Here is a 25,389-nt window from a genome sequence, read left to right on the forward strand (position 1 = left end):
AGTCCTCTCGGGAGTTGTAGTTCCTGAGGCCCTGCTGAGGACGCCGGGAAGAACCATTGGGCAGAGGCCAGGAGCGGCGGTTGTGAGTAGTCGCGACCGCTGCCACCATGTCCCGCGTGTCGGTCCCCTGCCATGTGAAAGGTACAGTGGCCCTGCAGGTGGGCGACGTGCGGACCTCCCAAGGCCGGCCTGGTGTGCTGGTCATCGATGTCACCTTCCCCAGCGTCGCGCCCTTCGAGGTGAGCAAGCCCTGTGGGCGCGACCGGGGCTCCTGGGCGGGGCTTATCTGGGAACTCGGGCGTGTCCCAGGCAATGAATCGTTTGCTGAAAGCCTCTGCGGTATCTCGCCCGTAATAGTCAGTTAACCATTTCTTTACTCCTTTTGTTAACACATATTAGAGTGCAGTTTCCTCTTCTGTTCATTTCAACATCTCTCCCCCATGTCCAGAACGGTGTTAACACGGAAGTGCCAGAATAGTAGGCTAGGTGCTCGAAATAACAGTTTTGAACCAAACAGAGGTGCGAGGTGATTTTGTCCCTGGCCACTGGCTAGGTATCATTTGACAATGAATTACCCCCATACCTGCTGCCTGCCCATTCCAACAGACCCTGCTGTTCAACTCAAACTTCATCAGGATCTTCCCAGTGGCTGCAGTTTCCAGACTCCAGTTACCATGAGTAACTGGACACCTCAGGCCCTCAACACAGGACAAAGTCCACTTTCTAATGGCCTGACGTTCAGAGCCACTTTGTGTCTTTGCCCTCCTTGCCTCTCGGCCCCACCCACTTTGTTCTGTAGTGTATGGTTCTTACTCAAGCTGTTCCTTTCTCTAGGCTGGGAGACTTCATTAAAGTGCCCAACCCTGGTAATCCTGATTCAGTAGTTCTGGGGTGGAGCCTGTACACCTATGCTTCAAAAAATTTTTCCTTCAGTATTTTTTTTTTGGCTGCATCATGTGGCATGTGAAATCCAAGTTCCCTAACCAGGGATTGAATCCCAGCCCTGGCAGTGAAAGTGCCGAGTTCTAACCACTGGACCACCAGGGAATCCCCTCCTTGATTAATTCTGATGACTATGCAGTGATGAGAACTACTGTAACTAGGCTGAACCACTCTCTGGCACAGGCATGTGCCAGGTTCGCTTCTTGGTGCTCCTTTGTATGCGCTACTTTTACATTTTCTACCCTTTGACCGTCCACTTGAGGAACTCATCTGTACATTTTCTGACTCCTCTAGAGGTAGGTAGGGCTCTGACCTCTGGCAGCATCAAGGACATGCGGCAAGACCTGAGATCATGGTTTGTTAGCATGATGTGCTTATTTAGACTGTGAGTTCTTCTAGGAAAGCAAAGCACCTGTGGATTCTTATTGAAATTGTTAGATTGGTACAAGAGTCCATTCCTCAGTGGAGGAAGAGGTGGTGCTTTTGAAACCCCTCCAGCCCTGGACCCTGGTCTGATTTGTTTTGGTGGGTTGTGTGTGCCCTAGTTGCAGGAGATCATGTTTAAGAATTACTACACAGCCTTTTTGACCATCCGTGTTCGCCAGCACACCTCAACACACACTCCAGCCAAGTGGGTGACCTGCCTGCGGGACTACTGCCTGATGCCCGATCCGCACAGTGAGGAGGGAGCCCAGGAGTATGTATCGCTGTTCAAGCACCAGGTCAGCTGGGACTCAGCGTGGCCAGGGCAGCCCAAATGAGGGCTCCCAAGGGGCCTGGGGTCTGGGCCAGGATACATGCGCGAAGAGGGGTGGGCAAGGCTGGTCTGGGCTGTGGTTCTTTGGTGAGTGCCTTGGAGGAACTACTTTTTCTTCTCCAAGGCCTGGGGAGAAGGCCCCTTGGCTCATTGCTGGTTGGCTCCTGGGCAGTGAGCTGGGGCCTCTCTGGGTCCTTGTGTGTGTGTGTGTGTGTCTGTGTGTTTATGCGTCAGATGCTGTGTGACATGGCCCAAGTACTGGAACTGCGCCTGATTCTGCGACAGCCATCACCACTGTGGTTGTCTTTCACGGTGGAGGAGCTTCAGATCTTCCAGCAGGGACCAAAGGTGAGTGACCAGCTCAGAGCTGTTGGCTGGCCCTTTCTCCACGGGGCTCCTAGCTATGGCTGGAAGGCCTGGGGGTGTGGGTGGCAGTGGATGGGTAAGGATGGGGAGACTCACAGGGAAATTAGCCAGGTGGGAATTCTGGAAGCTCATGATGAGCGGTGAGGGCATGCCCTCATATTTCCTGACTTTGGGGGCTACTTGCCTCTTTCATATCTGGAACTTTCATGGACCAGAATCTGCTTCTGACCCTTGTCTTTATGGGGCTTCCTTCTGCAGCAGAATTTAGGCAGTTTATGTGCCCGTGGGTCCTGAAAAGGATTTTCTCAGTGTCTGGGGCTCAGTGGCCCTTCTTCTGTCGTCAGGACCTTGGGCTCTGGTTCCAGGGCTCTCCTACTGTGCCCTTCTCAGGGCAGTACCCTTTGCTTTGCAGAGCCCTTCCATGACCTTCCCCAAGTGGCTGTCCCATCCAGTGCCTTGTGAACAGCCCACTCCCCTTCTTGAGGTAAGCCCTCGCCCTGGGTGAGAACCATGTGTGAACAGCTTTGGTGTCCAGCACAAGCCCAAGGGGACACCTTTCTGCAAGAATCTGGGGCTGGACCCAGGGCCCTTGGTTCACCCTGTGGGACCTCCCTTCTGGGATCTGAGGCATCTCTGTGGGGCTGGGCCACCTACTGCACATCAGGCCCTATCGTCCTGTTTTACAAGTCATCTGGGAATGTCAGCTGGAGGGCCCCACAGCCCCGCTTGGCCTCTCTGGAGTTCTGAGGGCACTGCTGGGGAGAGACCCATGGCCACTGACCCCTCCTTCTGGAGCAGGGTCTCCCAGACCCCAGCAGGGTATCCTCCGAGGTCCAGCAGATGTGGGCGCTGACAGAGATGATCCGGGCCAGCCACACCTCCACAAGGATCGGCCGCTTTGACGTGAGTGATCGCTTCCCTGTGAGTGGCTCCCTTTGGCCTGAGTGGGTCAGGTCTGATGGTCTTTTGTGTTGCAGGTGGATGGCTGTTATGACCTGAACTTGCTGTCCTACACTTGAGCCGTGGCTCGTCAAGACGTTGGCCGTCCGTGCCCACCTAGGCCCAGTTTGGACCCCCATCAGAGGCTGAAGTGCTGTCCCCATGCATTCCAAGTGTTGCCTGCATGCACCTTCTGTCAGGACCACTTTCACAGAGTCAAGATTCCTGGGGGCTCACTGTGTTGCTTTAGCATGAGCTCCTAGAGGGGATGCATTCTGTCCTCAGCTGACTGCAACCCGAAACTCCTCCTCCTCCCTAAAAACACTCCAGTTCTGTTACTAAGAATCCCTCTGTACCCTCTGTTTCTCTGCCAAGCTGCACATTCCTGTCTTCTGCCTGCTCTCTCACCCCAGAGTGCAGCGGGCTAGGGTCACCTCCCAGAACCTTGGAAGTTGGCTAAATTAATAGCTTGGAAGCTTGAGGGAGAAACAAGAACCCCATTTCTTCCTTCTGCACCTCCTAATGGTCTCTCTCCCTTTGTGTTATGCCCACAAAAAGAAAAAATTCCTGTCTAAACCCTTCTGCTGCTCACCTTGGGAGCCACACAGGGCTGGGAAGTGGGGCAGCCTGAGTCCCTTGGTCCCTGAGCTGGCTCCTGGATGTGTGTTCAAATGGGTCTGTCCACCTATTGGGTCTGGGCGGGTGCCTCCAGCAAGGCTGGGGCCTGAAAATGAGTCCTGGGACTTGGCTGCCATCTGACGGAGCCCAAAGCATATCCTTGCCCCTCCTCCATTCACCCCCTTCTACAAGCCATGCTCAGAGTGATGAGGGATCAACTTTGGTGGGGTGGTGGGTCTGGGTGAGGGTTCTCAATGGTGCTTTTTGAGAAGCTGAGGTTTCCTACAACCCCAGGCCAGCAGTTGAAAAAGACAGGCTGTTTTCTTATGAGAAAATCCTGCTTCTCTCTGGTTTTTCGTGGCTTTCTTCTGGCGGCTATTGGGAGGCAGTTCGGCAATGTGTGTTGGACCTGGCCAACTGGATGTCTGTGTGGTTCAACAGCTTTCTGGGGGAAGGTCAGCCACCTTTTGTGGTCACCTTCTGCTCTCCACCATCAGAGTTCTTGCAAGTGGAATCTGCCTGCAGGGTCATTGACTTAGCCCCATTCAGCTTTTGCTAAGAGGGTAACAATCGCAGTCTTGTGCTCAAGGAGTAGCAGCCCTCAGTGTGTATGGGTGGGAGCGGGGAGGTCCCTGGGATGGCAGACCTCCTGCACAGCTGTGTCCCCAGCACAGGGCCTAGTGTGCAGCAAGATCAATAAATACCTGTGGAATGCATCCCTGTGCTGGCTATCTATGTTCGCCCAGGGAGAGAGCAGGAGACCCTCCCAGGAGGCCAGGTTACAGTGGTATTCCACCTACCAGGCTGGCTCCACCCTCCTGTGCCCTCTCCACCCCTTCCCCTCCCCCCAGGTGACCTTACATGCCTGTTTTCCCAAACTGGTAATTCAGGCCTTTCAGCCCTTTGCAGTACTTTGGCCCTTTGGAGGCAGGGCGGTCAGCCCAGGGAGGTCTAGCCCCCAGCTCTATTTTTGGCTCTGATCAGATGGAAGAAGAGCCTGGGGCTATTTTCCTGCTAGAGGAGTCAAGGCACTGTGTGTGCTAAAGCCCCGCCTGCCCTTGGGGCTGCCCACTCTCTCTTGTAATTCCCCCAGGGCGGGGGGAGAGAGACCTATTTAAGCAGGGCCCGGACTACATCTCCCAGCGTGCCTGGCAGAGTGGTGGCCTCTGTGCGTCGGCTGTACCAGTTGTAGGCAAACATGCAGCAGGCTAGGAGCATGGTATCCCGTCTGAGCTCGCGTCTGCAAGCTCTGGCCTCGGCCCCATGCCGTTCGCTCAGTTGTGCGCAGGTGGGCCGGAGGCTGCTGGGTTGTGTTGCCAATCTTGGAGGGTGGGGGAGGGGAGAGGGCTGGGGTCTGGGGCCTTGGTGGCACTGAGCCTGGCCGCCCGCAGGACGTGCTCCACAGGACACCGCTCTATGACTTCCACCTGGCCCACGGCGGGAAGATGGTGGCGTTCGCGGGCTGGAGCCTGCCCGTGCAGTACCGGGATAGCCACGTGAATTCACACCTGCATACACGGCAGCACTGCTCGCTCTTTGACGTGTCCCACATGCTGCAGGTGAGCTGGGGGAGGGCGCCGACTGCCAAGCCTAGCGTCCTTGCCATCCACAGCTGTGCAACCCCTGGCCTTTGCTGGGAGCTGGATACCCAGAGCAGCCCTCTCAGAAGAGTTCGAGGTCTCGACGGTGTAATAATGGACTATGGCCAGACCAGTTTAGAGGGTCTCCTGCTCATCTCCCCATTTCATCTTTCCAGCCTGCTCCCACTTAGGGGTACCTCAACGTCCCGGGGGTTGCTGGGGCTACCACTCATTGTCATCCACCATTCTGGATGTTGGTTTGGAAGAAGGGGTATTTTAGGAGGGTGCCAGGCCCTTTCAAGTTCCCTAACTTCTCTCAGCGCATCTCTTGAATTGGCGGATGTGGGGGAGTTAAAGGGGGGCTTCTGCCTCTTGCAGAACAAAAAGACTAGTCAGGCACTTTGGCTGAGTTGGACCCGGGCCCTCGGGGGAGGGAAGATGCTTCCTTGTCCATTGCCTTCCAGACTAGCTACTGCAGTGACCTGATGCTTTTTGATCTCTTTGCCAGACCAAGATATTTGGCTGTGACCGGGTGAAGCTGATGGAGAGTCTAGTGGTTGGAGATATTGCAGAGCTGAAGCCAAACCAGGTGGGGCCCCTCTTTTATTTCTGCTCAGTGAGCATTCTTAGATATGAGCCAGCAAACCCATCTGAGTCCTGGCTTCAGGCCTGGGGGCACAGAGCTGGAGCAGACATAGTTTCTCAGGACCTGTATTCCTGGGGGATGGAGTACCTACGGGGCCTGGGCTGACCCAGCTTGCTCCCTGCACCGCCATTTCAGCCCTGCACATGAGGCTTTATGAGTCTCTGGTGGCGGGGTGGGGCCAGGGGTGGTCTGCCTCACACTTCACCTTGGCCTCTTGGAGCTGGAGGCAATGATGCTCCACTTTGATGTTAGGGAACACTGTCGCTGTTTACCAACGAGGCTGGAGGCATCTTAGACGACTTGATTGTGACCAGCGCCTCCGAGGGACACCTGTATGTGGTGTCCAATGCTGGCTGCAGGGAGAAGGACCTGACCCTCATGCAGGTAAGCCCCTCTTGTTGTGTTCTAGGTACCCTGTCCTCCTAATTCACAGAGTTGCATCCTTGTCCAGGACAGACCTGGAATGGATAAGGGGTTCAGACAGTGACTGTGTGAAAGAAAGCAGGCCAGTGGGCACTCCAGTGTTGAAGAAGTGGGGGGCAAGTAGGGAGGTGAAGCTGATCCTGGCCCCTAAGTGAGCATCCTCTGGTGAAGATGGAGGGCTGGAACCTGGTGTTAGAGCTTGCAAACCAGGGCTAGAGTCATCCCTACCATTTAGTAGTTATATGACCTTGGAAGATGAGAGCCCACTGTGCTGAGCTCTGTGGCACCTGGCCCACAGCAGGTGCTCAGGGAAAGGGATCCCGGAGCTAATGGGATATTTCTTTCCTTTCAGGACAAGGTTAGGGAGCTTCAGAACAAGGGCAGTGATGTGGCCCTGGAGGTGATGGATAATGCTCTGCTAGCCCTGCAAGGTAAGTGGGCCAGGCTGGGCTTGCAGTTGACTTCTGCCTTCCAGGTTTCCTCTACGGCTTGGCATGAAGGCCATGCTGGGGGAAGGTGAGGGTGTTGGAACCTAATTCTGTGTTTGGTATCATGCCTTCCTTATACCTGCCATGAGGCTCTGTGGGCAGGAACATCTCCTTCCATCTACAGGGTGGGGCTTGCTCGGGGCTTGTTCTTATCCCGGAGGGCTGTGATCCAGCTCCCTGGGGGCACTGGGACCCGGACACTTGGTTACTGGCTCCCTGGACCCAGGTCCCACTGCAGCCCAGGTGCTACAGGCTGGCGTGGCTGATGATCTGCGGAAACTGCCCTTCATGACCAGCGCTGTGATGGAGGTGTTTGGCGTGTCTGGCTGCCGTGTGACCCGCTGTGGCTACACAGGAGAGGACGGTGTGGAGGTTTGTCAAGAAGCGGGCACGGGGTGGTGCCGGGCACTGGACTCTGGGGCCAGCTGCCCACCTGCTCTGTCTGGTGTCCCTTGCAGATCTCAGTGCCGGCAGCGGAAGCCGTCCACCTGGCAGCAGCTCTGTTGAAAAACCCTGAGGTGAAGCTGGCAGGACTGGCAGCCCGGGACAGCCTGCGCCTGGAGGCAGGCCTCTGCTTGTATGGGAACGACATTGATGAGCACACCACACCAGTGGAAGGCAGCCTGAGCTGGACACTCGGTGAGCTGGGCTAGCACTCAGGGAGGGGATCCTGAAGGCTGGAGGGACCCTCACTGAGACCAGCCCAGGACTGCTTCCAAGGCTGTGTAGCCTAGAGCAAGGGACACAGCCTCCCTGAGCCTTCATTCTCTGAAGGTGCCACAGTGGCTTTGCCCAGTAGAGGCTGATGACTCTCAACAGAAGTGAGGTGGGCAGGTGAGCCTTCAAGACCAGGGGCAGGAGGTGGGTGACTAACTGCACTGTAGGGGAAGGAAAGGAATCAGGTGCAGGGGGTCCTGAATGAAGGGGCCTTGATGCTGGATGGATGTTGTACAGGCGGGCATGCTCAGTTGTGTCCGACTCTTTGCGACCCTAAGGACTGTAGCCTGCCAGGCTCCTCTGTCCATGGAATTTTACAGGCAAGAATACTGGAGTGGGTTGCCATTTCCTATTCCAGGGCATCTTCCCAACCCTGGGATCAAACCCGCGTCTCCTGCACTGGCAGGTGGTTTCTTTACCACTGTGCCACCTGGGAAGCCCTGGAGGGATGTTACTTGGGGTCCTTGTTGCTGGGACCTTCTGTGGTCAGAGGTCTGATGGACGATGGTTTAAATCTATTGTGTTACGCTCCAGGGAAGCGCCGCCGAGCTGCTATGGACTTCCCAGGAGCCTCGGTCATTGTTCCCCAGCTGAAGAGCAAGGCACAGCGGAGGCGTGTGGGGTTAATGTGTTACGGGGCTCCCGTACGGGCACAGAGTCCCATCCTGAGTCCAGAGGGTACTGTGATCGGTAGGTGGACCAGGGAGGCTGGAGAGCCTTGTCCCTCCCCTAGGAGGGCGGGGGCCCTGGGCTGGCAGGGGGGTATTGACACACGGCCTCTGCCCGGACAGGTGCTGTGACCAGTGGCTGCCCCTCACCCTGCCTGAAAAAGAATGTGGCAATGGGTTATGTGCCCTATGAGTACAGTCGGCCAGGCACCCCACTGCTGGTAGAGGTGCGGCGGAAGCAGCAGCCGGCCGTGGTCAGCAAGATGCCCTTTGTGTCCACAAACTACTACATCCTTAAGTGAGGATGGGTGGGGGACGGGGCCTTTCCCTCCAGGAGCCTCACACTGAAGGGCATTCTACCAGGGGTTAGTCAGGAAGCTAAGGCAGAAACACACCCAAGGTGGGTGGCTAGGTGGATGCTGGTTCTTGTCTGGGTGAGCGGGGACACACCACCCGTTGCTGCCTCATCCCGTTGCCACTGTATCTTCAAGAGCGCATTTCTGAGTGATGGACCAGCCCACGTGCCATTGACCCCTCTCTTGCCTGCTGGAGAAGATTGATTCTGGTATCTCATCCTTCCAAAAGGCTCACTTCAAGGGGAGAGAAAGCCTGCCCAACCTACCTCACCACGGTTTCTCACACTGCAGTGCCAGCTACCTCCTCTAGTTCACTGGCCATGAAGGCAAGCCATTGGCTTTCTCCGGGCAGGGGTGTGATTCCCGACTTATAGAGGGTTGGCCCAGGAGGGCTGCAGGGCCCATGTGTAAACTTGGGGATGGCTGAGGTGGGCATGGATCCACTCTTTCACATTCTCCAGTTGGCCCAGTCTGCTGCCCAGTAGTCAGCCACGCCAGGCTAGGCTCACCAGCTGTTCTGAGTCCCAGGGCTGCTGTGGACAGGCTGGGCCTCCTCCCCGGCTTGCCTTATCCTGAGCTGACCTTCACCCCTGGGACTTATTATTGGACTCCACAGACTACTAAAAAATAAATAAATAAGTGAGCTTCCTTCTTGTTCTCCAGAGTCTCTAGCTTCATTGTTCTCTGTCCACAGACTTCCTGGGGGTGCCAGTCTAATGCCGGCCTGCCTGGCCGAGGCTCAGAGTGGGTTCCCCTTGAGACAAGCAGCTCTATAAGAACTAAAGGGGTGCCCCTATAGGACACCATCACTGCTGGTAGGAAGCTGGTATCCCCTCTCCACCTCTGCAAGTCTGGGTGCTCAGGGGCAGCGGCCCCCAGGGTGTTCCCTCCCCAGTTTCTGCTGTGCATGCGCACTCCGTCCTGTCTGAATAACCACACACTTGATGCACTTCCAGGTTTAATAAGCCACATCCTCAGTTGAGCCTGGGGTGAAACGTGAGACCGACTGTGAGTGTGGTGTTTGTTGTCAGTAGGCGGGCCTGGGGCTGCAGAACCATCATCCCACCACCAGTCCTCATGCACGAGCTCAGCACAGCCCTACTCCAGTGCACACTCCAAAGATGGGCTAGGCTGCCAGATGGCAATGTGACATTTACCAGAGAGGAAGCAGGCAGTGGGACACTGAGATAGCTGCTAGCCCAGCAGAAGCAGGCAGACGTACGACCATCCGGGAGGGAGGCTGGTCCAGGCCCACACTGCTCATCTGGAGCTCGTGTGGCCCACTGTGGAAGTTGCAGGGCTGCTTAGCATACGGGCAGGATGAAGCTCCTCTGGTCCCGGGTAAAGATGGGAAGTGGGGAGGCTGCAGGGCACAATGGGGTTGCTCTGCACTAGCTGCTTAGTTTGTCCCTGTGACTGGCAGGGCACAGATGCACAACCCCATGGGCACTTAGGCAGTGGGGGTGGGAAGTCACCCCTGAGACTCACCCTCTTTCAGGTACCCAGCTTCCTTCCGGGAGGGATTAGGTGGATGAGTATGATGCTTGGGAAAGGAACTTACACAGCCCGACTCCCACCTGGAGAGGTCAAAGGAGGTGGGTGTTTGGTGCCTCCATGTCTGGAGGGTGCCAGCTGCCCCCTGTCTTATACTAAATGGACAGCTAAGTAGCCACAGAATATAAGGCTGTGTCCAGGCCAGGATTCCCTGGCTCCCTGCCAGCAAAGCAAAAGCAAAGAAATACAGCAACCTCAAGGTTCAGGGGAAAACAGACCTGCCTGAAAAACCTCAGAGGTGATCAACCTCAGGATTCCTCTCAGGGACAAATCTCTACAGGATCACATCCCGGGGGATGGGAGGAAGAACAGGAAGAAGCCAAGACAGAAAATGGACTGTTGGCCTCCCCAACCGCAGAAGCTTCTGAGCTGACCCCTGAAGGGAGGAGGAGGTCTTCTCTCCTTAAGGCACCCAGATCAGGGTAGAGGCAAATTCTTTACTGGCCCAATGCCTGGGGCTGCTGAAGGCAAGGCCAAGGGCAGTGGAGGCCCAGCCCTGCGAACACTGGGGTACACCCTGCCCCCAAACCCATCCCTTCTGCCATCGTCCCTGGGGTCTGGGCAGCAACAGGACTCAGTGTGGGAGCCAGGAGACCCGGTGATACCCGTGGAGACCCCTCTGCTGGCTTCCCTTATTCTCTGTGGGTTTTGAGAGGTTCATTTGCTGCTGTTTCCCTGAAAATGACAGAAGAGAAGAGGAGTTATTCCATGGACAGTACAACAGTCTACTTATGGGGGCTGAGCTGGGCTCAGTAAGGCCACACTATAACCTAGATCTCTCTGCTGAACTTCCACAGCCCTCACTGTGGTGGGAAGGAGTCCCACCTTTCACCTGCAGGCTTATTCTTCCTCCTGCTTCTCCACTTTGTGCATGGTGCTCCCATCCTTCACGAGTTGCCAGGGACAGAAAGCTGTGCATTGGCAGGCCTCCTAACTGGCCTTGTGCCCTCTCTATTGGATAGGGTGTTTCAAGTCCCTCCACGCCTTCATGTTTGACCTCAGACGTCACAGCCTTGTCTATCCTTCCAATATGTCACCCTTGTTCTTGCCTCCGGGCGTTGTTCTGTCCATTCTCTTTGCTTGGTACACCGCCTTGCCTTTGCTCTCTGTTTAGGTGTCTGACTTGGAAGACACCTGCTCTGACAGCCCTCACCTCTGCACTGCTGCCCGCCCTTCCTTTAAATCTCTAGCTCCCCGTCTGAGCAGGGCCTGGGTTGTTCTTCTCTGGACCCAGTGGGGACCCTGCCATGCGGTAGGAGCTCAGAGATCACCTGAATGAATGCTCTAACTAGTGACTTCATGTTTTACACATGAGGAGCTGATCCTGAGGAGGCCAGTCGGGGCACTAAGGACAGAGGGTCCTGCCTTTCCAACTGAGGGGCTTACAGTGGAGTGGAATCCTACAGACTTGCCACTTCATCTCTGAAATTGTGACGATAATACCATCTGCCCCACAGGTTACTGAACAGGTTATGGATGGCTATAAAGACATCAGTGTCATGAAGCCTGAGGTCTATTGCAGGCCCTGGAATGTGCTGCGAATGCCACTAAGCTGGTGGACTACCTTGAGAACTCCCTTTCCCTGTCCTCAGCTCAGGAGTGGCTTCTGCCTACTAAGCGCATGGAGTAGAAATCAGAATAGATTTACTCACCAGGAAGGGAAATGCGTGGAGCCATCAGGTGTGGATCCATTCTGGCCGCCCAGACCTGGGGGCAGGAACACATCCAGAAATGCAACAGGCTGGGGGTGGGCATCCGAGCAGTTATCAGCCCAGGTCAGAGGTACTGTTTGCTGGACAGAGTAGTGGAAGCCCTAAGGGACTAGTGGTATTGTCTGATGGGGGGTTCAAAGGAATTTATACGTTATGGGTGGACTGGTGGGGTTTTCGGTGTGAAATGAATGTTGACATGGGTCAGGGGTACAGCATTAAGTTGTGATGAGGTTCTCAAGGGATCAGTGGTAATCTGGGGGGGATTCGGGAGAGCCCAAAGGTACACTCTATGGCGGAGGGGGTGTGGCCGGCCCACGGAAGCTGGTGGGGAGTCTCACCTGGGCGGTGATACAGCCCGGTCACCGTACTCCCGTAGAACCCCCACGCCAGCTGGATGCTCAGGAGACTTAACACCAACCAAAACAGCAGCAGCTTGAAGAGAGTCACGCGCATGTCTTGCGCCTCCCACTCCCGAAGGAACTCGCTGCCGAGGGCGCCCAGCGCGCCCAGCACCGTGGCCGGTAGAGCCTGCAAGGACTGCCCAGACCAAGGTTCCGCCATGACTGGCCGGCGCCTCACCCGGGGGACTGTCACTGTTGTCCCCACTGCGCAAGCGTCTGGTCTTCCGGGCCCAGGTCCTCTAGTGCGCACGCGTAAACCTAAGCAAGGCGCGTCTACCTCGCTTGCGCGAAGAGTTGGCAGTTTGGGGCGGAGTATCAAAACCGCGCACGCGCACCTAGCCCCACCCTACTAACTTAAAGGATGAGTGACTAGAGGGGTATAAAATAGCAACCAGGTCTTTTATAGCCCCGGAGTTCCCGTGATGCCCCACGCGGCTGCAATGATTGGTTAAGCGCCTTGCCTTTAGGGTGTGGACGCGCTCCTGAGCAATCGTGGCTGAGCAGGGAGTGCGCGCGCGTGCGCGGGGCCGCGACTGGGCCCGGCTCGAGCCCGCTGGGCACGCGGGGGCGCGCACGTCGCTCCCCGCCCTCCCGCCGCCGTCGCCGCCCGCTCTTGGTTTCTCGCGCTCCCCGCCCGTCGCTCTCCGTCGGTTGTCTCGTTAGTCAGCCGCCGCCTCCTCAACCACCCGCCGTAGTCCTCGAGCTTGCGACTCGAGGACAAGCGTCCTCAGCGCGGAGAGGCCGGACTCGGAGTCGTCGCCTGAGGTGAGTGAGACGGTTCCCTCCTAGCGCCGCGGCGCCGCGGGCCCGCCCGCCCGGCACTCTTCCGGCCGCCCGCCGGCCGCCGCCCCGCCGCGGCCGCGCCCCACCTGCTGCTCTTGGCCGGCAGCACCAGCACCAGGACCCTGGCCCCTGACCCCGACTCCAGGCCGGGGACCCAGGCCCGGCTTCCCAAAGCGGCGGCCCCGCCCGCGCAGTCCCCGGAAGCGCGCCCCGCGGCCTCCCGCGCCCCTTCCCCCGCCCGGCCAGGCCTGCTAGAGCCCAAGCCGCCCGCCCGCGGTCCCCGTCGCTTCCTCTCTCTCGGCCGAGCCGGCAGGGCGGGGGCTCTGAGCCGGGCCCCACGACCCGCCGGGCAGCCGGCCCCTGTGAAGCGCGCGTGGCTGTCGGAGTTGAAATGGGAAAGAAACTCTTTACAACTCCATTTTGGCTTTTGCATTTAATATGAAACATGAATCACCGTTTTATACTGCATGAAGTCCAGTTATGTTTTGGGTATTTTCTTTTTTAATGCAGTATTCTTTGAAATTTTGTAAGTAAAGCATAGTGTTGAAATCTTAGAGGTTAGGATTCTTCGGTATTGAAGGGAATTTTCCGGTTGAAAGGAACATTTTTTTTCATGATTTAAACTCTGTGGGATCACAATAAAGTAATAATTTGCTTAGTCTAAGTTGCTACCTTGATTAGGAATCAGCTAAACATCTGTGCTTAGTTACCTATTAGATCCAGTTACAAGTTCATTAAATGGCACTATTTGCAGTCAGTTTGGTCAAAACCATGTTTAGTAGTTTATAATGGAAAATTGGCATTCTTTCTACCTGGAGTTGGTTCACTCGTGTTTCTTAATAGTCCTGATTTAACATTTTTACCTCTGTTGGTAACTTATTTGAATCTTTCTGTGTTTTAAGTCTTTTAAAATAAATCTTTCTTGCAGGTGTGTAATGGGATTATATTCCTGCCAGATCTGAAGGGGGGAAAATACTTAAAAAAAAATTTCTTTTAAATGTTGTTTGTGGTGAGAATTTTTCTGCCACTTAGTGTCGCACACCCAGATGTGTAATGTTTATGTACCATTGCTTGATTGTCACTTTAGACATGGCTCAATTGCGAGAGATGTTGTTTTGAGCATTTGGCACAAGTGACATTGTTTGGACTGAAATACAAGATTAGTTCTTAATTGTAAAGGACAATTAAGAAAGATCTCTTTTGATAAATTGCCTGAGGTAGTTGTTTTTTTTTTTTTTTTTTTTAGAGCACTGGTGGGTGGCTCTTGGAGACATAAAATGTGTAAGATTAAAAACAAACAAAAATATATATAACACGGAATTTGGTTTTAGTCAACGTCTAGCCCTAGATTTAAAGCCTCTGTTCTCATAAAAATCCATACTAGAGGCAAGAAGAGATTAGGAATCCACTAATTTTTTTCATTGATCAAGAATTTTAGACCTGAAAGCAATCTTCAGGACTTGTATTCCCAACCTTATTTGCAGATGGGAAGCTGAGTCCCAGAGACTTAAGTAAATTTCCCACAGTTGTATGTCTAGTCAGGTGCCAGCCAGAACTATTTCTCTGTAAGATCTTCTCCATGTCCTCCCAAACAGCTTGCTTAGAGTCAGCTAAAAGTCAGGACTTTCAGCTTATTCCAGTGCTTCTCCTTTTATGTATTGCTGTTTTTTTTTTTTTTTTAATGTATTGAGAGAATCTAAAAGTTTTTTCAAGCAAAGTTCAATTCTTTAGCTTTTCCTCTCCTTTCTGTAATTTGGATGGTCCTATAGCAGTTGATTGAAATAGGTAAATGAATATACAGGGTCTCTGCCTGGTGTAGTTTCTGGTTTTAGATGTTATGGCCTTTTCGAGGGACCCAACTTATTCCAGAGGCAGGACCAGGCTCCCCTGTTCCAAATCCAATGTAATTATGCCCTGGTAAGTTCTAATAGGCAACTGTGGGCTCTTGATTTGAGGTGGGATGGGGAGAAAAAGCATATATCAAGAATATAGTTTCATATGTATGTGGTAGTGGTTTTGCTGGAGTGTTTTCAGCCCTGATTCCTTGTTTGTCAGTTAACTCTTTTTAAAAGTTTAACCTGGGAGACTTCCCTGGTGGTTCAGAGTTAAGACTGCAGATCCAGTGCAGAGGGCACAGGTTCAATTCCTGGTCAGTGAATTAAGATCCCAGATGTTTCATGGTGTGGCAGAAAAAAGTTTAACCTGGCTATGTGGGGGTGTAAGTTATTAGGAGAGTAAAAACATAGATCTTCAGGTGTTTCTTGTTCAGAGGGTGGAGTCCAGGCAGTGACTGGAGGAGGTGGGTTGCTACTTTGTCTTGGAGCTGAGAGATTTATGTTAACTTTGCCAGAAGAAAGACTGATATTTTCAACTTTTAAGAGCACTAATTTGGATTTGCTGGGCTTCTATAGATAGCACCTCAGATTTAATTGCATTGTGGCTGGTAGTGATAATTTTAAACGTGATTGAACATAATCAGTGGATTTTATCACATATTTGTAGTTTAAAAGGGAATTAAAAAGAGAAAAAAGGAATTAAGGGAATTTCTTCTTCCCTTACCACTTAGTTTATACCTTTATGCTTGCACTTTGACATTAATGTAACCAAATTTTAAACTTGTGTTAATGTATCTTCCTATAGTCTGCTCTCTGGGGACATGCTCACTGTTAAATACTTGTGAGATTAATAAATTAAAATTTTCAGGACAGTTTGAAGTTAGTAATTACTGTAAAATTCCTATTTCAAGTGACTCATTTTTAATCTGTGGTGCTGTAGTATTAAATAAGGGCCTTGTATACTCATAATTATGGTAGTCATGTGACCAAAAATCAGATAGACATCGAAGCTGCTCATTCTGAGTGTTGGTCTGAGTTTATTGGTGCTTCCTCCACATGATTCGAAAACATTTTTATAGCAAATAATCATCAAAAACATGAGATACTCTTAAATCTGAGCCAGTTTGTAGTTGATAGCAGAATGAGGTTTTTTTTTTTAAGAGGATGAGTAAAGTAAATGTGCTTAAGCATATTTATAATAGCATCTTAATATTCCAGGAAAGGGAAAGAGAACACAAACAGCCAGTGAAATAAGTTTGCAGTGTAGTGAAGGGAAAAGTAGGAGGTAAAATGAAATTAGAGAGGTGGGCAGGGACCACATCATGTAGGATCTTTTAGGACATGGGACATTTTTGGATTTTTTATTTTAATCATCAGATATTTTTTTTAAAAATGAGGATGATGATACGATCCTACATTAAACAGTTAGAATCATTCACCAAGAGCAGGGGATATGTCTGAATCCACTCTGCCTTCAAAACAGTAAACTAATACTGCTCATTTCTGACAAAAGTATCAGAAGGATTTCATATTATTAATGTCTTTAGCCTAATAACTTCAGCCTATGTTTTTGAAGCCATTGGCTTTTGGACAGTTGTCTTTTAGCCTGCAATGTCTCTGTAATGCCTGTATTAAAAAGGAAATGTAATTTGATAAAGCAGGTCATTCAGATGTTCATGGTAGGCTGGGTGGTAGGCATACAGGTGTTCAGTGTAAAATTCTTTTACCTGTGCTGTGTGTTGATAATGCTGTGTGTTGCATGTCTATAATTTTGGAAATTTTACATAAAATTCATCTGCTTTTGATTTTAACTTTCAAAAGGGCAACATTATAACATTCAGAAAATAAGGTTGATACTGTGCATTTTGTTGAGTGAAAGAGGCCAAAACATTTAAAAGTGGTCACTTTCATGGTATGTTGATTAAAATTAAATTCTGCATTTATTCCTCCTCTGGATTCTGAATTACTTACCAGGTCTTTGTGCAAACCCGTTTTACATCTTGTGCTTTGTTTTTCTCCCCCATGAAATGAATAGACATAATTCCTGATTTCGTTTTATTTTGTGTGTGTTTTTATAGTGCCTTTCATCTGAGAAGTTCAGGGCACTTTGTAGAACTTCTGCCATACAGGCCGTGGGTCTTGCAGCACATTTGTAAGGTATGTAAATAACTTTCATTCCTCTTTCTCCATGGAAGAGAAATTATTATGTATTACATATTAACGTAAGTTCTAGGGAAATGTCGGTGCAGTACTGTTTTGATTTTCTTTTCCACCAACCTTGAGATCTTTATCTTACTCCATAACTTTCCCCTCTGGTCTCATTTCCCTATGTCTCTCCATACAATACTCCTATAACTTCGTTTTTCTCTTCTGTTCTACCAGTATTTCTTCCTTAGTTGACAGTATATTTTCTAACCTCTTAATCTTTAAGATGTGTTTACCGCATTTTACACATACTTCTCTCACTTCTGTTTCACTCTCATCTTAATTCTTTTTTAATGTCTTTACGTTTTCATTTTTTCTATAGTTTGGTCACCTTACACACATCTTACCACAGCCTGTGCTATGGGTATGTCTGATTGTCAATAAAAAATAATTCAATCAGAGAATGAAGATTGGAGGATAATTCTTCCTCTTGCCAGAGGAGTCAGCAGTAGTACTGGTTTGAGTGGGAGCGGTGTTAATAGCAGGTGTAACAGCCCACTCTGGGGCTATTCAGGTATTTTAAACTGATTACAAATAAAGAAAATAGAATCATCTAATTTAATTGATACCAAGTATCCTGATTTGGTACTATTTTGACTACCTTTTCTTGTTCTCCTTGGGTCGGAGGGAACTCTATATATAAAGAAGAGAGCTGTTAAGAGGATGAATATTCTCTTTTGGTGAGATGGGCTACCTGGCAGGGAAGTCACATAATGGTAATGGTTTGGGTTGGCTTTGAACTTCTTAGCATGGTAAGAGGAATGGCCAAGCTAGCTTGTCATTTTTCATTCATTGAAGAAATAGTTCCTCAATAGCTACTATGTGCCAGGTGCTGTCTTGGGACACATTTGAAGAAAACAAAGGCGGTCCCTGCCCTCAGATAGTTTTTTCTTTCTTTTACATTGTCTTCTTTATTCCTAAAAACATTAACATTTTGAATCATTTCATCTGCTTTTCTCAGTATCACTGATGATAAAGTAGAAAGCACATCCAGGGTTAATGGTCACAAAAACATTAGTAGCACTGCCCATTTGTATTCTAGTAGGGAATACTGATGACCTATGGCAAGAGATTAGCCAGTGCAACTGCTGGACATAGGATGACAGCTAGACTAGCACTGCTCGGCATGATGCTCTGTTGCAGTCCCATGAGGCTTGAAATTTCTCCTTTCAGCAGATTTGAGTGATGCTTTAAAGTGGTTTGATTGATGGCCTCTTTTTAAAAAAGGACACACTATGTTTCAGGGTTTTCTCAGTTCAGTTTTTACATTATTGAGTTAAAAACAAAAGTAAAGTTATGCTTTTGCTCTGTAGGTTTGCTTAAATCAGAATTTTTTTTTTAAAAACTGGGAAGGCTGATGGCCCTATAATTACAAAAGAATTCTGCCAAAGATGACCTGCCTGCCTGTCTAGCTAGGTATCCATCTGTCTTTAAGCAGATTATTTAATTTCTTTGAAACTCAGGACCTACATCTGTGAAATGAAGATTCCCTTTCATAGGAATTTTAGATGAAATAATATGTGAAGAGCATAGTGCTCAATACATGTTAATTTTCTCCGTTGGTGGAAATACTTGTTCTAACTCTGGTAGATTCTTCAGGTGTATTTTTCTTCTAGGATATCAGTGCATTGAATTTATATAGTGACTGTTTGCTTTCAGAATGATGAGGATTTTGATAGGAAGCTTAGTTATATGAATTTCTTTACTGCTGCCTGACCGTATAGGAGAAGCACACGTTTGTTGTTGTCTTTTGTTTGTTTAACTGTAGGAGTTGGTATGTTGGACTAAGGTTTCACCATCATTTTTATACATGTTAACTGACATCGTGAATAATAGTTTGGTAAACATGAGACCATGTTAATCACAAGTTGTCTAGATTCATTCTTGGGTTGTAGTAGCGATTCTGCCTTTATCTGACGATGTAATCATTTAGTTTTACGCTTAAGCATCAGTAAATAGTAGCAGCAGAGATGGCACTCTCCAAGAAATGGACAGAAAAGTAGATCCATGGGGTGGAGATTTTTTTCTATTACTTGCTGCCACTGCCTTTTATAACTGAAGGGGTTTTGAACAATATCTAATCCATGCCAACTCATACACATTCATGTGTCTAATTGTAGCTGAAGAATCTTCAATCACAAAGCATTTATTTATCCTGTACGAACTATATGCAAACTTCATTTATCTTTCAGACTTACTCTTTAGAAGTATTATTTTCCATTAATTAAGTGTTCTCACTTTGCATCCTTACCATAGTCCCTAAGGCTGCTGCTGCTACTGCTAAGTCGCTTCAGTCGTGTCCGACTCTGTGCAACCCCAGAGATGGCAGCCCACCAGGCTTCCCCATCCCTGGGATTCTCCAGGCAAGAACACTGGAGTGGGTTGCCATTTCCTTCTCCAATGCATGAAAGTGAAAAGTGAAAGTGAAGTCACTCAGTCTGTCCGACTCCTAGCAACCCCATGGACTGCAGCCTACCAGGCTCCTCCATCCATGGGATTTTTCAGGCAAGAGTACTGGAGTGGGGTGCCATTGCCTTCTCCGGGAAGACAGTATAAAGGGCCTTAAAAAATAGAATTATCATATGACCCAGAAATGTCACTTCTGGGTTAATACCCCAAAGAATTAAAAGCAGAGTCTTGAGATATTTGTACAGGTGTGTTCACAGTAGCATTATTCATAGGAGCTGAAACAGGGAAGCAGCACAAGTGTCTTCTAGCCAGTGAATGGATAAGCAAACTATGCTATATACATACAATGGAGTATTATTTAGCCTTAAAATGAAAGGAAATTCTGCAGTGTGCTACAACATAGATGAACCTTGAGAACATGCTAACTGAAATAAGCCAGTCACAAAAAGACAAATACTATATGATTCCACTTATATGAGGTACTTAGAGTAGTCAAAACCATAGAGACAAAGTGGAATGGTGGTTGCCGAGGGTTGGGGAGGGGTGAAGAATAGTCGAGTAGGGGAGGGCAGTTAATGTGCAGTGGGTATAGTTTTAGACTACAAGATGGAGAGTTAGTGGATACACTGTGGTGATGGTTGTGCAACATTATGACAGTATTTAATACCACTTAACTGTACGCTGAAAAATGGTTAGGATAGTAAACTTTGTGCAGTCCTTCTCTCAGACTTCGGGCTTCTGTTGGAGCTTTAAAGGTATTTTAGGGCAAGTGGGTTGGTAAAGTGTGGATATTCAGTGCAGAGCAGAAGGGGTTGAGCTTGAAAACAACAAGCCTTTCTCACATCTCAGCCTCCCAAGGTTCTCACTTCAGAGAAAACCTTTGTACCTGTTTCCTGTATATAAACCAAGTAACTGTTTTATATGTATCCTTCTAGTCATACTCGGTCCCTTTTTTATATAAAGACTAATGCACATCCCACTGTTATACATCTGTTCTTTCCCCTTAACAATATGTCTTGGTAATTATTTGACAAGATAGTTGAAAGTATACATTGTGGAAAATAGTTTGGCAGTTCCTTAAATAGCTAAATATAGAATTACTGTGAGACCCAGCAATTCCATTCCTAGGTATATACCTAAAAGAATTGAAAACAGGTACACAAATGTTTGTACATAAATGTTCATAGCAGTCCTATTCAAATAGCCAAAGAGTGGAAATAATCCAAATGTGCGTCAACAGGTGAATGGGTAAACAGTGTACATACATACAATGGAATATTCTTAGCTATTTTTTAAAAATGAGGCACTGATACATGCTGTAGTATGGATAAACCTTGAAAGCATTATGCTAAGTAAAAGAAATCAGACACACAAGGCCACATATTGTATGATTTCATTTATATGAAGTGTCTAGAATAGGTAAATCCGTAGAGACAGAAAGCAAATTGGTGGCTGTAAGGTGTTGAGGGGAGGGGAAACTGAGGAGTGACTGCTTAATGAGTATGGGAGTTTCTTTGGTGGTGATGAAAATGAACATGTTTTGGAATTTGGTAGAATTGGTGGTTGCACAATATTGCAGATATACTAAACATTACTGAATGATGCACTTTTAGAAAGTTAATTTTATACTATGTGAATTTCACCTCAACTAAAAAAATTGTTAAAATATATGTTGAGGCCTGATCCTGAAGAGTTTTCAGTTTGTTAGTTGTGGAAACTTGAGAAGAACAGTGATTTTTGGGCCAAAATGCAGTGTGCCTGGCTATGCAGTGTCATTGCTGAAACATCTGAGCAGGCCATGAGCAGCTTGGGGCTCTTGCTTCATTTTCCTCTGTGTGTCATTTCTCAAGTCAGGCACTGTCTTGGGGACAATGTCAGTGGAGAATTAGGTTGCACAAAGTCCAATTCTGATTCTGTGCATTTATTTAAAGTTCACCCTGAAATATTTACATTTTGAAGTCAGTGATACAATGATCCTATTAGGAAGCCAGGAGGTATGTTCTCTCCCAGTATTTCTTGGCCCCCTACCCTGCAAAGAATTTAAATCTGGGATGATTCCTTGTTGGCAGTGTTTCGGAGGCTTTGTCATTCTCCTCTGCTTATGTACCTTCGGCCTGCTGCTTTTGGTCTCCAAGGTCCCTTGAACTGATACTGACCCTTGGCAACTGCTTGATCAGGATGGCTAAATAATACTGATAGTACTAGGCTCAAGCTCATTCTGAGCAAATGGACAGATGGTAGTTTGGGCCTCCTTGCCACCCAGTTTCCAGTGTAGTTCATAAATGCATTTGTTTTCAGTTTACTTCCCCAAGTAGTTACTGGTGTTTCCAGTGTGCTCAGCACAGTCCTAGATATGGGTGAACCAGATTGTTGATAAGACAATTTCTGCTCATTGCATTGAAACATAGTTTCTTCCTTTGACTTAAGGAAGAAGTTTGTATTATATTCATTTGTATGTGTATTTTAACAAAAAGACCAAAACAGCAGTGTGGAGAAGGGAGTGCTTATTATGAAAATCTACACTTGTTTTCAGCCAGGTTTATTCTTTGAAGAAAAATCTGATTCTAGTTTGGTTGTTACTTTTAGGACTATCTGAAGGAAAGCCTGTATTTTGACTTTTATTTTCAGTTTTATAGCTCTGATAGCTTTGCTTCAGGAGAGTGCATTGCAGAGCATCCTGTAAACATTCATTTGTGTGTGTTTAAGGACAGGAAATATGGCTCGTGTAGAAAAATTGAGATCCTAAACCAACATAGTATCGTCGTGTTCTGGATAACTGAAGCTTGCATCTTTAAGCTTTACAACTTGTTTTATTCCTATAGTGAATATCTTTTTCTCTCTTTGTGTCTGGGCCTTAAGCTTTCCTGTGTAATGAGGTTTCCTGTGTAATCCTTTCCTCCTAAAGGATTTTTAAGGTCTGTCCTTAGAGTATGTTGAATTGCTTTAGGACTCTGGCCTGGCCTGAGTGGCACTTCTCTGCCTCCCCATTTTACATTTCTAAGCCTGATTTACAGGGTTTTCTGCTTCCCTGTCATAGGCTACACCTCTTTCTCACTCACGCATGCATTTTCGTAAACTACTGTGCACTTAGTTGCTGCCCAGCTAGAATTACGGAGTTGGCTAAAATAAGAACAAATAAGTTCATAGGGAGGATTTGAGTTTTAACACTCGTCTATAGATAATTGCAGTTCCTGATTTTATGAGGGGTTTCTATATTCTTAAATTACAACAACTGTGTCTTAGAAGGTAGCTCACCACTGGTGTACACAGCTGATCTTTTTGTAACCATTTGTAACCATTTTCTTAAAAATTTGTATAGAGCAAATTGGTTATGTAAAGTTTCTTTGTGAAATGTATTTTTTCATATTTGTTATTTGAACACTTAATTATTACATGCTTGGGCCTCTGCTTGTCCAACAATGATGAATAAGAGATGTGATTCTTAAACTAATTGGAGTTTGGCAGGAAGAAACTTTGGAGGGGTGTGATGAGTGAGGTAGAGAGAAATATTACGGATTCAGAGTACTTAAGGGGCCTGATCTAAATTGGGTCAGAGAAGGCCTGAGAGAAAGTGACTTAGCCTTAAGTATGAGGTTATCTAGGTGGGGAAAGGGTGGATGATGTACATCCAGGGGAGAGTGAAGAAAACATGGCTTAATATCCTGAATTACAGGATATTGTTTTGGCTGAGGGTGGTTGTATGCTTTGGGTTTTATAATTTTATGTTAGTGGTTTGGGAGTTGAAGTTTTTTCTTATCTGCAATATGACATTTTGTACCCATATTTCATCCAAAATATTTTTTACACCTCTTGAATTGACACTATTCCCTTCCATAGAAACCAACATTGACAAAACTTGGATAAAGTTGGGGGTAAGTTATTATGTACACTAGGATCATTGTTCTTCATGATGAAATTCACAGGATTTCTATGAGTCTTAAATTTTCCTTGTAAAATTTCAAGTTTAGTTTCCAAAAGACTAGACAGTTTTGGTTTTATAATAGTAATATGTACAAAACTGATTTGTAACTTAATTAGAGAAATAATATAAAATTTCAACTGGATTACATAATTGAGGCACAGGGATGCCAACAAGGTAAGTCTTACGAACTCAACTTCTAATCTGTTGTGTCCTCTGTGTTTAAAATAATGAATGCAGTACAAAAGTAAAAATTAAGTCATGTCCAAAGCTGTGCTGGTGTTAAATGCTTTTATTTCTTGGGTGATTGAGAGGTTGTAGAAAGCTTACTGTAGTCATCACTGTTTCTTTTATGCAACTAATCCCTTTGAAGAATTACGAGGTAAAATAATTTTCTCAAGTATGCTGAGTTAGTGATTTTTTTTCAAGCTGTGATTATTTTCTCTGCATGGAAATTTATTCATTATCTTTCCAAAATATTGTAAAGATCTTGATCCAGCAGAAGCAGTACAGTTACTCAGTTGAATTATTTCTACTTCTCTTTCTTGGCTGGAGAACTGTTTTGTGCCTGCTTATAATGAATGTTTGGCTAATAAACGTCTGTCTATATAATGCATTCATTATAATCTGGTAGCATTATCTTAAAAGTCTTTGGTGGCTCCTTATCTGCTAAAAACTGTGCACAGAGGCAGATTTCCTGTGAGTCTAAGAAAAAAAATTTTGTAAAAATGTGTGGTCCCTAACCAAATTATCAAAATTATTTAGCAAATTTACATTGTAGCATTCAAATTGCTGTCTGCCCCTACAGTTTAGCTTGAAGTCATAACTCAGCCAATCCCCTCCTCACCTAATTTAAAGCCTGTTTTGTTTTTATATCAGGAGGCGCTCAATCTATTTCCCTGAGATAAGAGCATGGTTATTGGTCATGGAAAAATCAGACTTTAGTGCATTACAAAAGGTGCTTAGAAAGTATTAATAGGAATGTGATTGTGTGTTTATAGCAGATTGACATTGGTTAAGGATTTCATAGTTGCCATTCAGAAAGTTATAAAAATCATAGACTCATTTGATGGCAAAACCTAAACTGAACTGGTGAGAAGTTGTGTAGTCTTCATCCAACTTGGTGTGATTGTTGATTTATTTTACTGAAGAACTGTTAACCCAGTGTGTGTGTTACAGAATATTTGGCATTTGTACCATATTGCCTTTCTAAATATGAAAAATTCTGAATTTAGAAACATCTAACCGCAAGACTGTTGGTTGAAGAATTGTGGATCTGTAGTTCTTGGCAGTGAGGGAAAAGCTAAGTCTTTTTCTTTAATGGTAAAGGAGAATGCAGGATGAAGTATGGATGGGATATGCACGTTGGAAAAATAATTATTTGCTGAGCTGGTTAAAGTTTCATTTTAGGAAAAATATTCCTTTCAGATCAGGCCATGTTATAAACTGTTCTTCAAATTCTGGACAGATAGAATTTGAAGGGACAGAGTTGCCGTTTGTATAAAATAAGACCTAAATAATAATGACACACATTTATTGAACATTGACCTATTTTCCATATATGGAAGCTCTTTTTGTATAATATATTATTTAATCTTTATGATAGTCCTGTTTGAAAGGTTCCATTCTTCACTTGACAGATAAGGAAATTGTAAAGGGGCACAAAGCTAGTAAGATAACTTCCAGGTAATGTAGCTCCTTTACTGCTACTGTAAACTGCCTTTTTTCTACTCAGTTGCTTCCTATAACTGGAAATTAATTTCGCGAAGAACCTTTTCTTTGGCTAGTCTGTGTGGGACCTGTCCATGTAGTGAATATTTCTCATTTTATGTAGTAGTCCATATAGTAGATGCTGTATGCTTGTGAGACACACCCAGGATGGGACTCTGATTTTGAACCCCAAAAATAATGTTTGGTCAAATAACACTGATGAGAGTGTTTTGGGTTGGGAGGGGTGGTGGATCAGAATCACTGGGATGCTGAGAGCTTGTGTCAGCTGTCCCCTTCCTGAATCTGTGGATGGTGGAAGGGTTAAAGTGCATGTGCTTACACCTTCCTCCAACTACAGTGA

General features: G+C 47.5%; 4 protein-coding genes across 6 annotated transcripts in view; 3 read left to right on the forward strand and 1 right to left on the reverse strand.

Moving 5' to 3' along the window:
- The first annotated feature begins 2 nt into the window (after positions 1-2).
- On the forward strand, positions 3-4,338 carry NICN1 (nicolin 1, tubulin polyglutamylase complex subunit). 3 transcript variants are annotated; one of them, XM_061397604.1, is made up of 6 exons: positions 6-239; positions 1,548-1,664; positions 1,934-2,047; positions 2,478-2,549; positions 2,864-2,968; positions 3,043-4,338. In XM_061397604.1, exons 1-6 carry the CDS (start codon positions 108-110, stop codon positions 3,082-3,084), a joined length of 582 nt encoding a protein of 193 aa, XP_061253588.1. In that variant the 5' UTR covers positions 6-107; the 3' UTR covers positions 3,085-4,338. The 3 variants fall into 3 exon arrangements, with proteins under 3 accessions (XP_061253589.1, XP_061253588.1, XP_061253587.1); XM_061397603.1 differs by having other exon boundaries at positions 8-239; positions 1,488-1,664; XM_061397605.1 differs by lacking the exons at positions 2,864-2,968; positions 3,043-4,338 and adding an exon at positions 2,753-2,857 and having other exon boundaries at positions 3-239; positions 1,488-1,664.
- A 101-nt stretch (positions 4,339-4,439) lies between these two features.
- On the forward strand, positions 4,440-9,148 carry AMT (aminomethyltransferase). The gene is made up of 9 exons (XM_061397592.1): positions 4,440-4,910; positions 5,014-5,181; positions 5,711-5,791; positions 6,101-6,232; positions 6,624-6,702; positions 6,986-7,131; positions 7,218-7,398; positions 8,011-8,166; positions 8,268-9,148. Exons 1-9 carry the CDS (start codon positions 4,821-4,823, stop codon positions 8,444-8,446), a joined length of 1,212 nt encoding a protein of 403 aa, XP_061253576.1. The 5' UTR covers positions 4,440-4,820; the 3' UTR covers positions 8,447-9,148.
- A 297-nt stretch (positions 9,149-9,445) lies between these two features.
- On the reverse strand, positions 9,446-12,420 carry TCTA (T cell leukemia translocation altered). The gene is made up of 3 exons (XM_061397611.1): positions 12,105-12,420; positions 11,707-11,761; positions 9,446-10,729 (listed from the first exon to the last, which is right to left on the reverse strand). Exons 1-3 carry the CDS (start codon positions 12,325-12,327, stop codon positions 10,687-10,689), a joined length of 321 nt encoding a protein of 106 aa, XP_061253595.1. The 5' UTR covers positions 12,328-12,420; the 3' UTR covers positions 9,446-10,686.
- A 420-nt stretch (positions 12,421-12,840) lies between these two features.
- Positions 12,841-25,389, forward strand: part of RHOA (ras homolog family member A) — a 50,237-nt gene continuing 37,688 nt past the window's right edge. Inside the window, exons 1-2 of the mRNA XM_061397607.1 lie at positions 12,841-12,932; positions 16,864-16,942. The gene's annotated coding sequence lies outside the window, so the exon portion shown is untranslated. The remainder of the gene's footprint in view (positions 12,933-16,863; positions 16,943-25,389) is intronic.

Source organism: Bos javanicus, chromosome 22 (genome assembly GCF_032452875.1).
Source record: "Bos javanicus breed banteng chromosome 22, ARS-OSU_banteng_1.0, whole genome shotgun sequence".
Taxonomy (NCBI): Eukaryota; Metazoa; Chordata; class Mammalia; order Artiodactyla; family Bovidae; genus Bos; species Bos javanicus.

Excerpts from the sequence above, each read along its gene's own strand:
- NICN1 (XM_061397603.1), top strand. The coding sequence starts at position 108 with ATGTCCCGCGTGTCGGTCCCCTGCCATGTGAAAGGTACAGTGGCCCTG. Across the intron at positions 240-1,487 it reads CCAGCGTCGCGCCCTTCGAG|TTGCAGGAGATCATGTTTAA; the intron begins GTGAGCAAGCCC and ends TGTGTGCCCTAG. Across the intron at positions 2,969-3,042 it reads CAAGGATCGGCCGCTTTGAC|GTGGATGGCTGTTATGACCT; the intron begins GTGAGTGATCGC and ends TTTGTGTTGCAG.
- AMT (XM_061397592.1), top strand. The coding sequence starts at position 4,821 with ATGCAGCAGGCTAGGAGCATGGTATCCCGTCTGAGCTCGCGTCTGCAA. Across the intron at positions 6,703-6,985 it reads TGCTCTGCTAGCCCTGCAAG|GTCCCACTGCAGCCCAGGTG; the intron begins GTAAGTGGGCCA and ends CCCTGGACCCAG. Across the intron at positions 7,132-7,217 it reads CAGGAGAGGACGGTGTGGAG|ATCTCAGTGCCGGCAGCGGA; the intron begins GTTTGTCAAGAA and ends TGTCCCTTGCAG.
- TCTA (XM_061397611.1), bottom strand. The coding sequence starts at position 12,327 with ATGGCGGAACCTTGGTCTGGGCAGTCCTTGCAGGCTCTACCGGCCACG. Across the intron at positions 11,762-12,104 it reads CGGGCTGTATCACCGCCCAG|GTCTGGGCGGCCAGAATGGA; the intron begins GTGAGACTCCCC and ends TCCTGCCCCCAG. Across the intron at positions 10,730-11,706 it reads TCCACGCATTTCCCTTCCTG|GGAAACAGCAGCAAATGAAC; the intron begins GTGAGTAAATCT and ends TGTCATTTTCAG.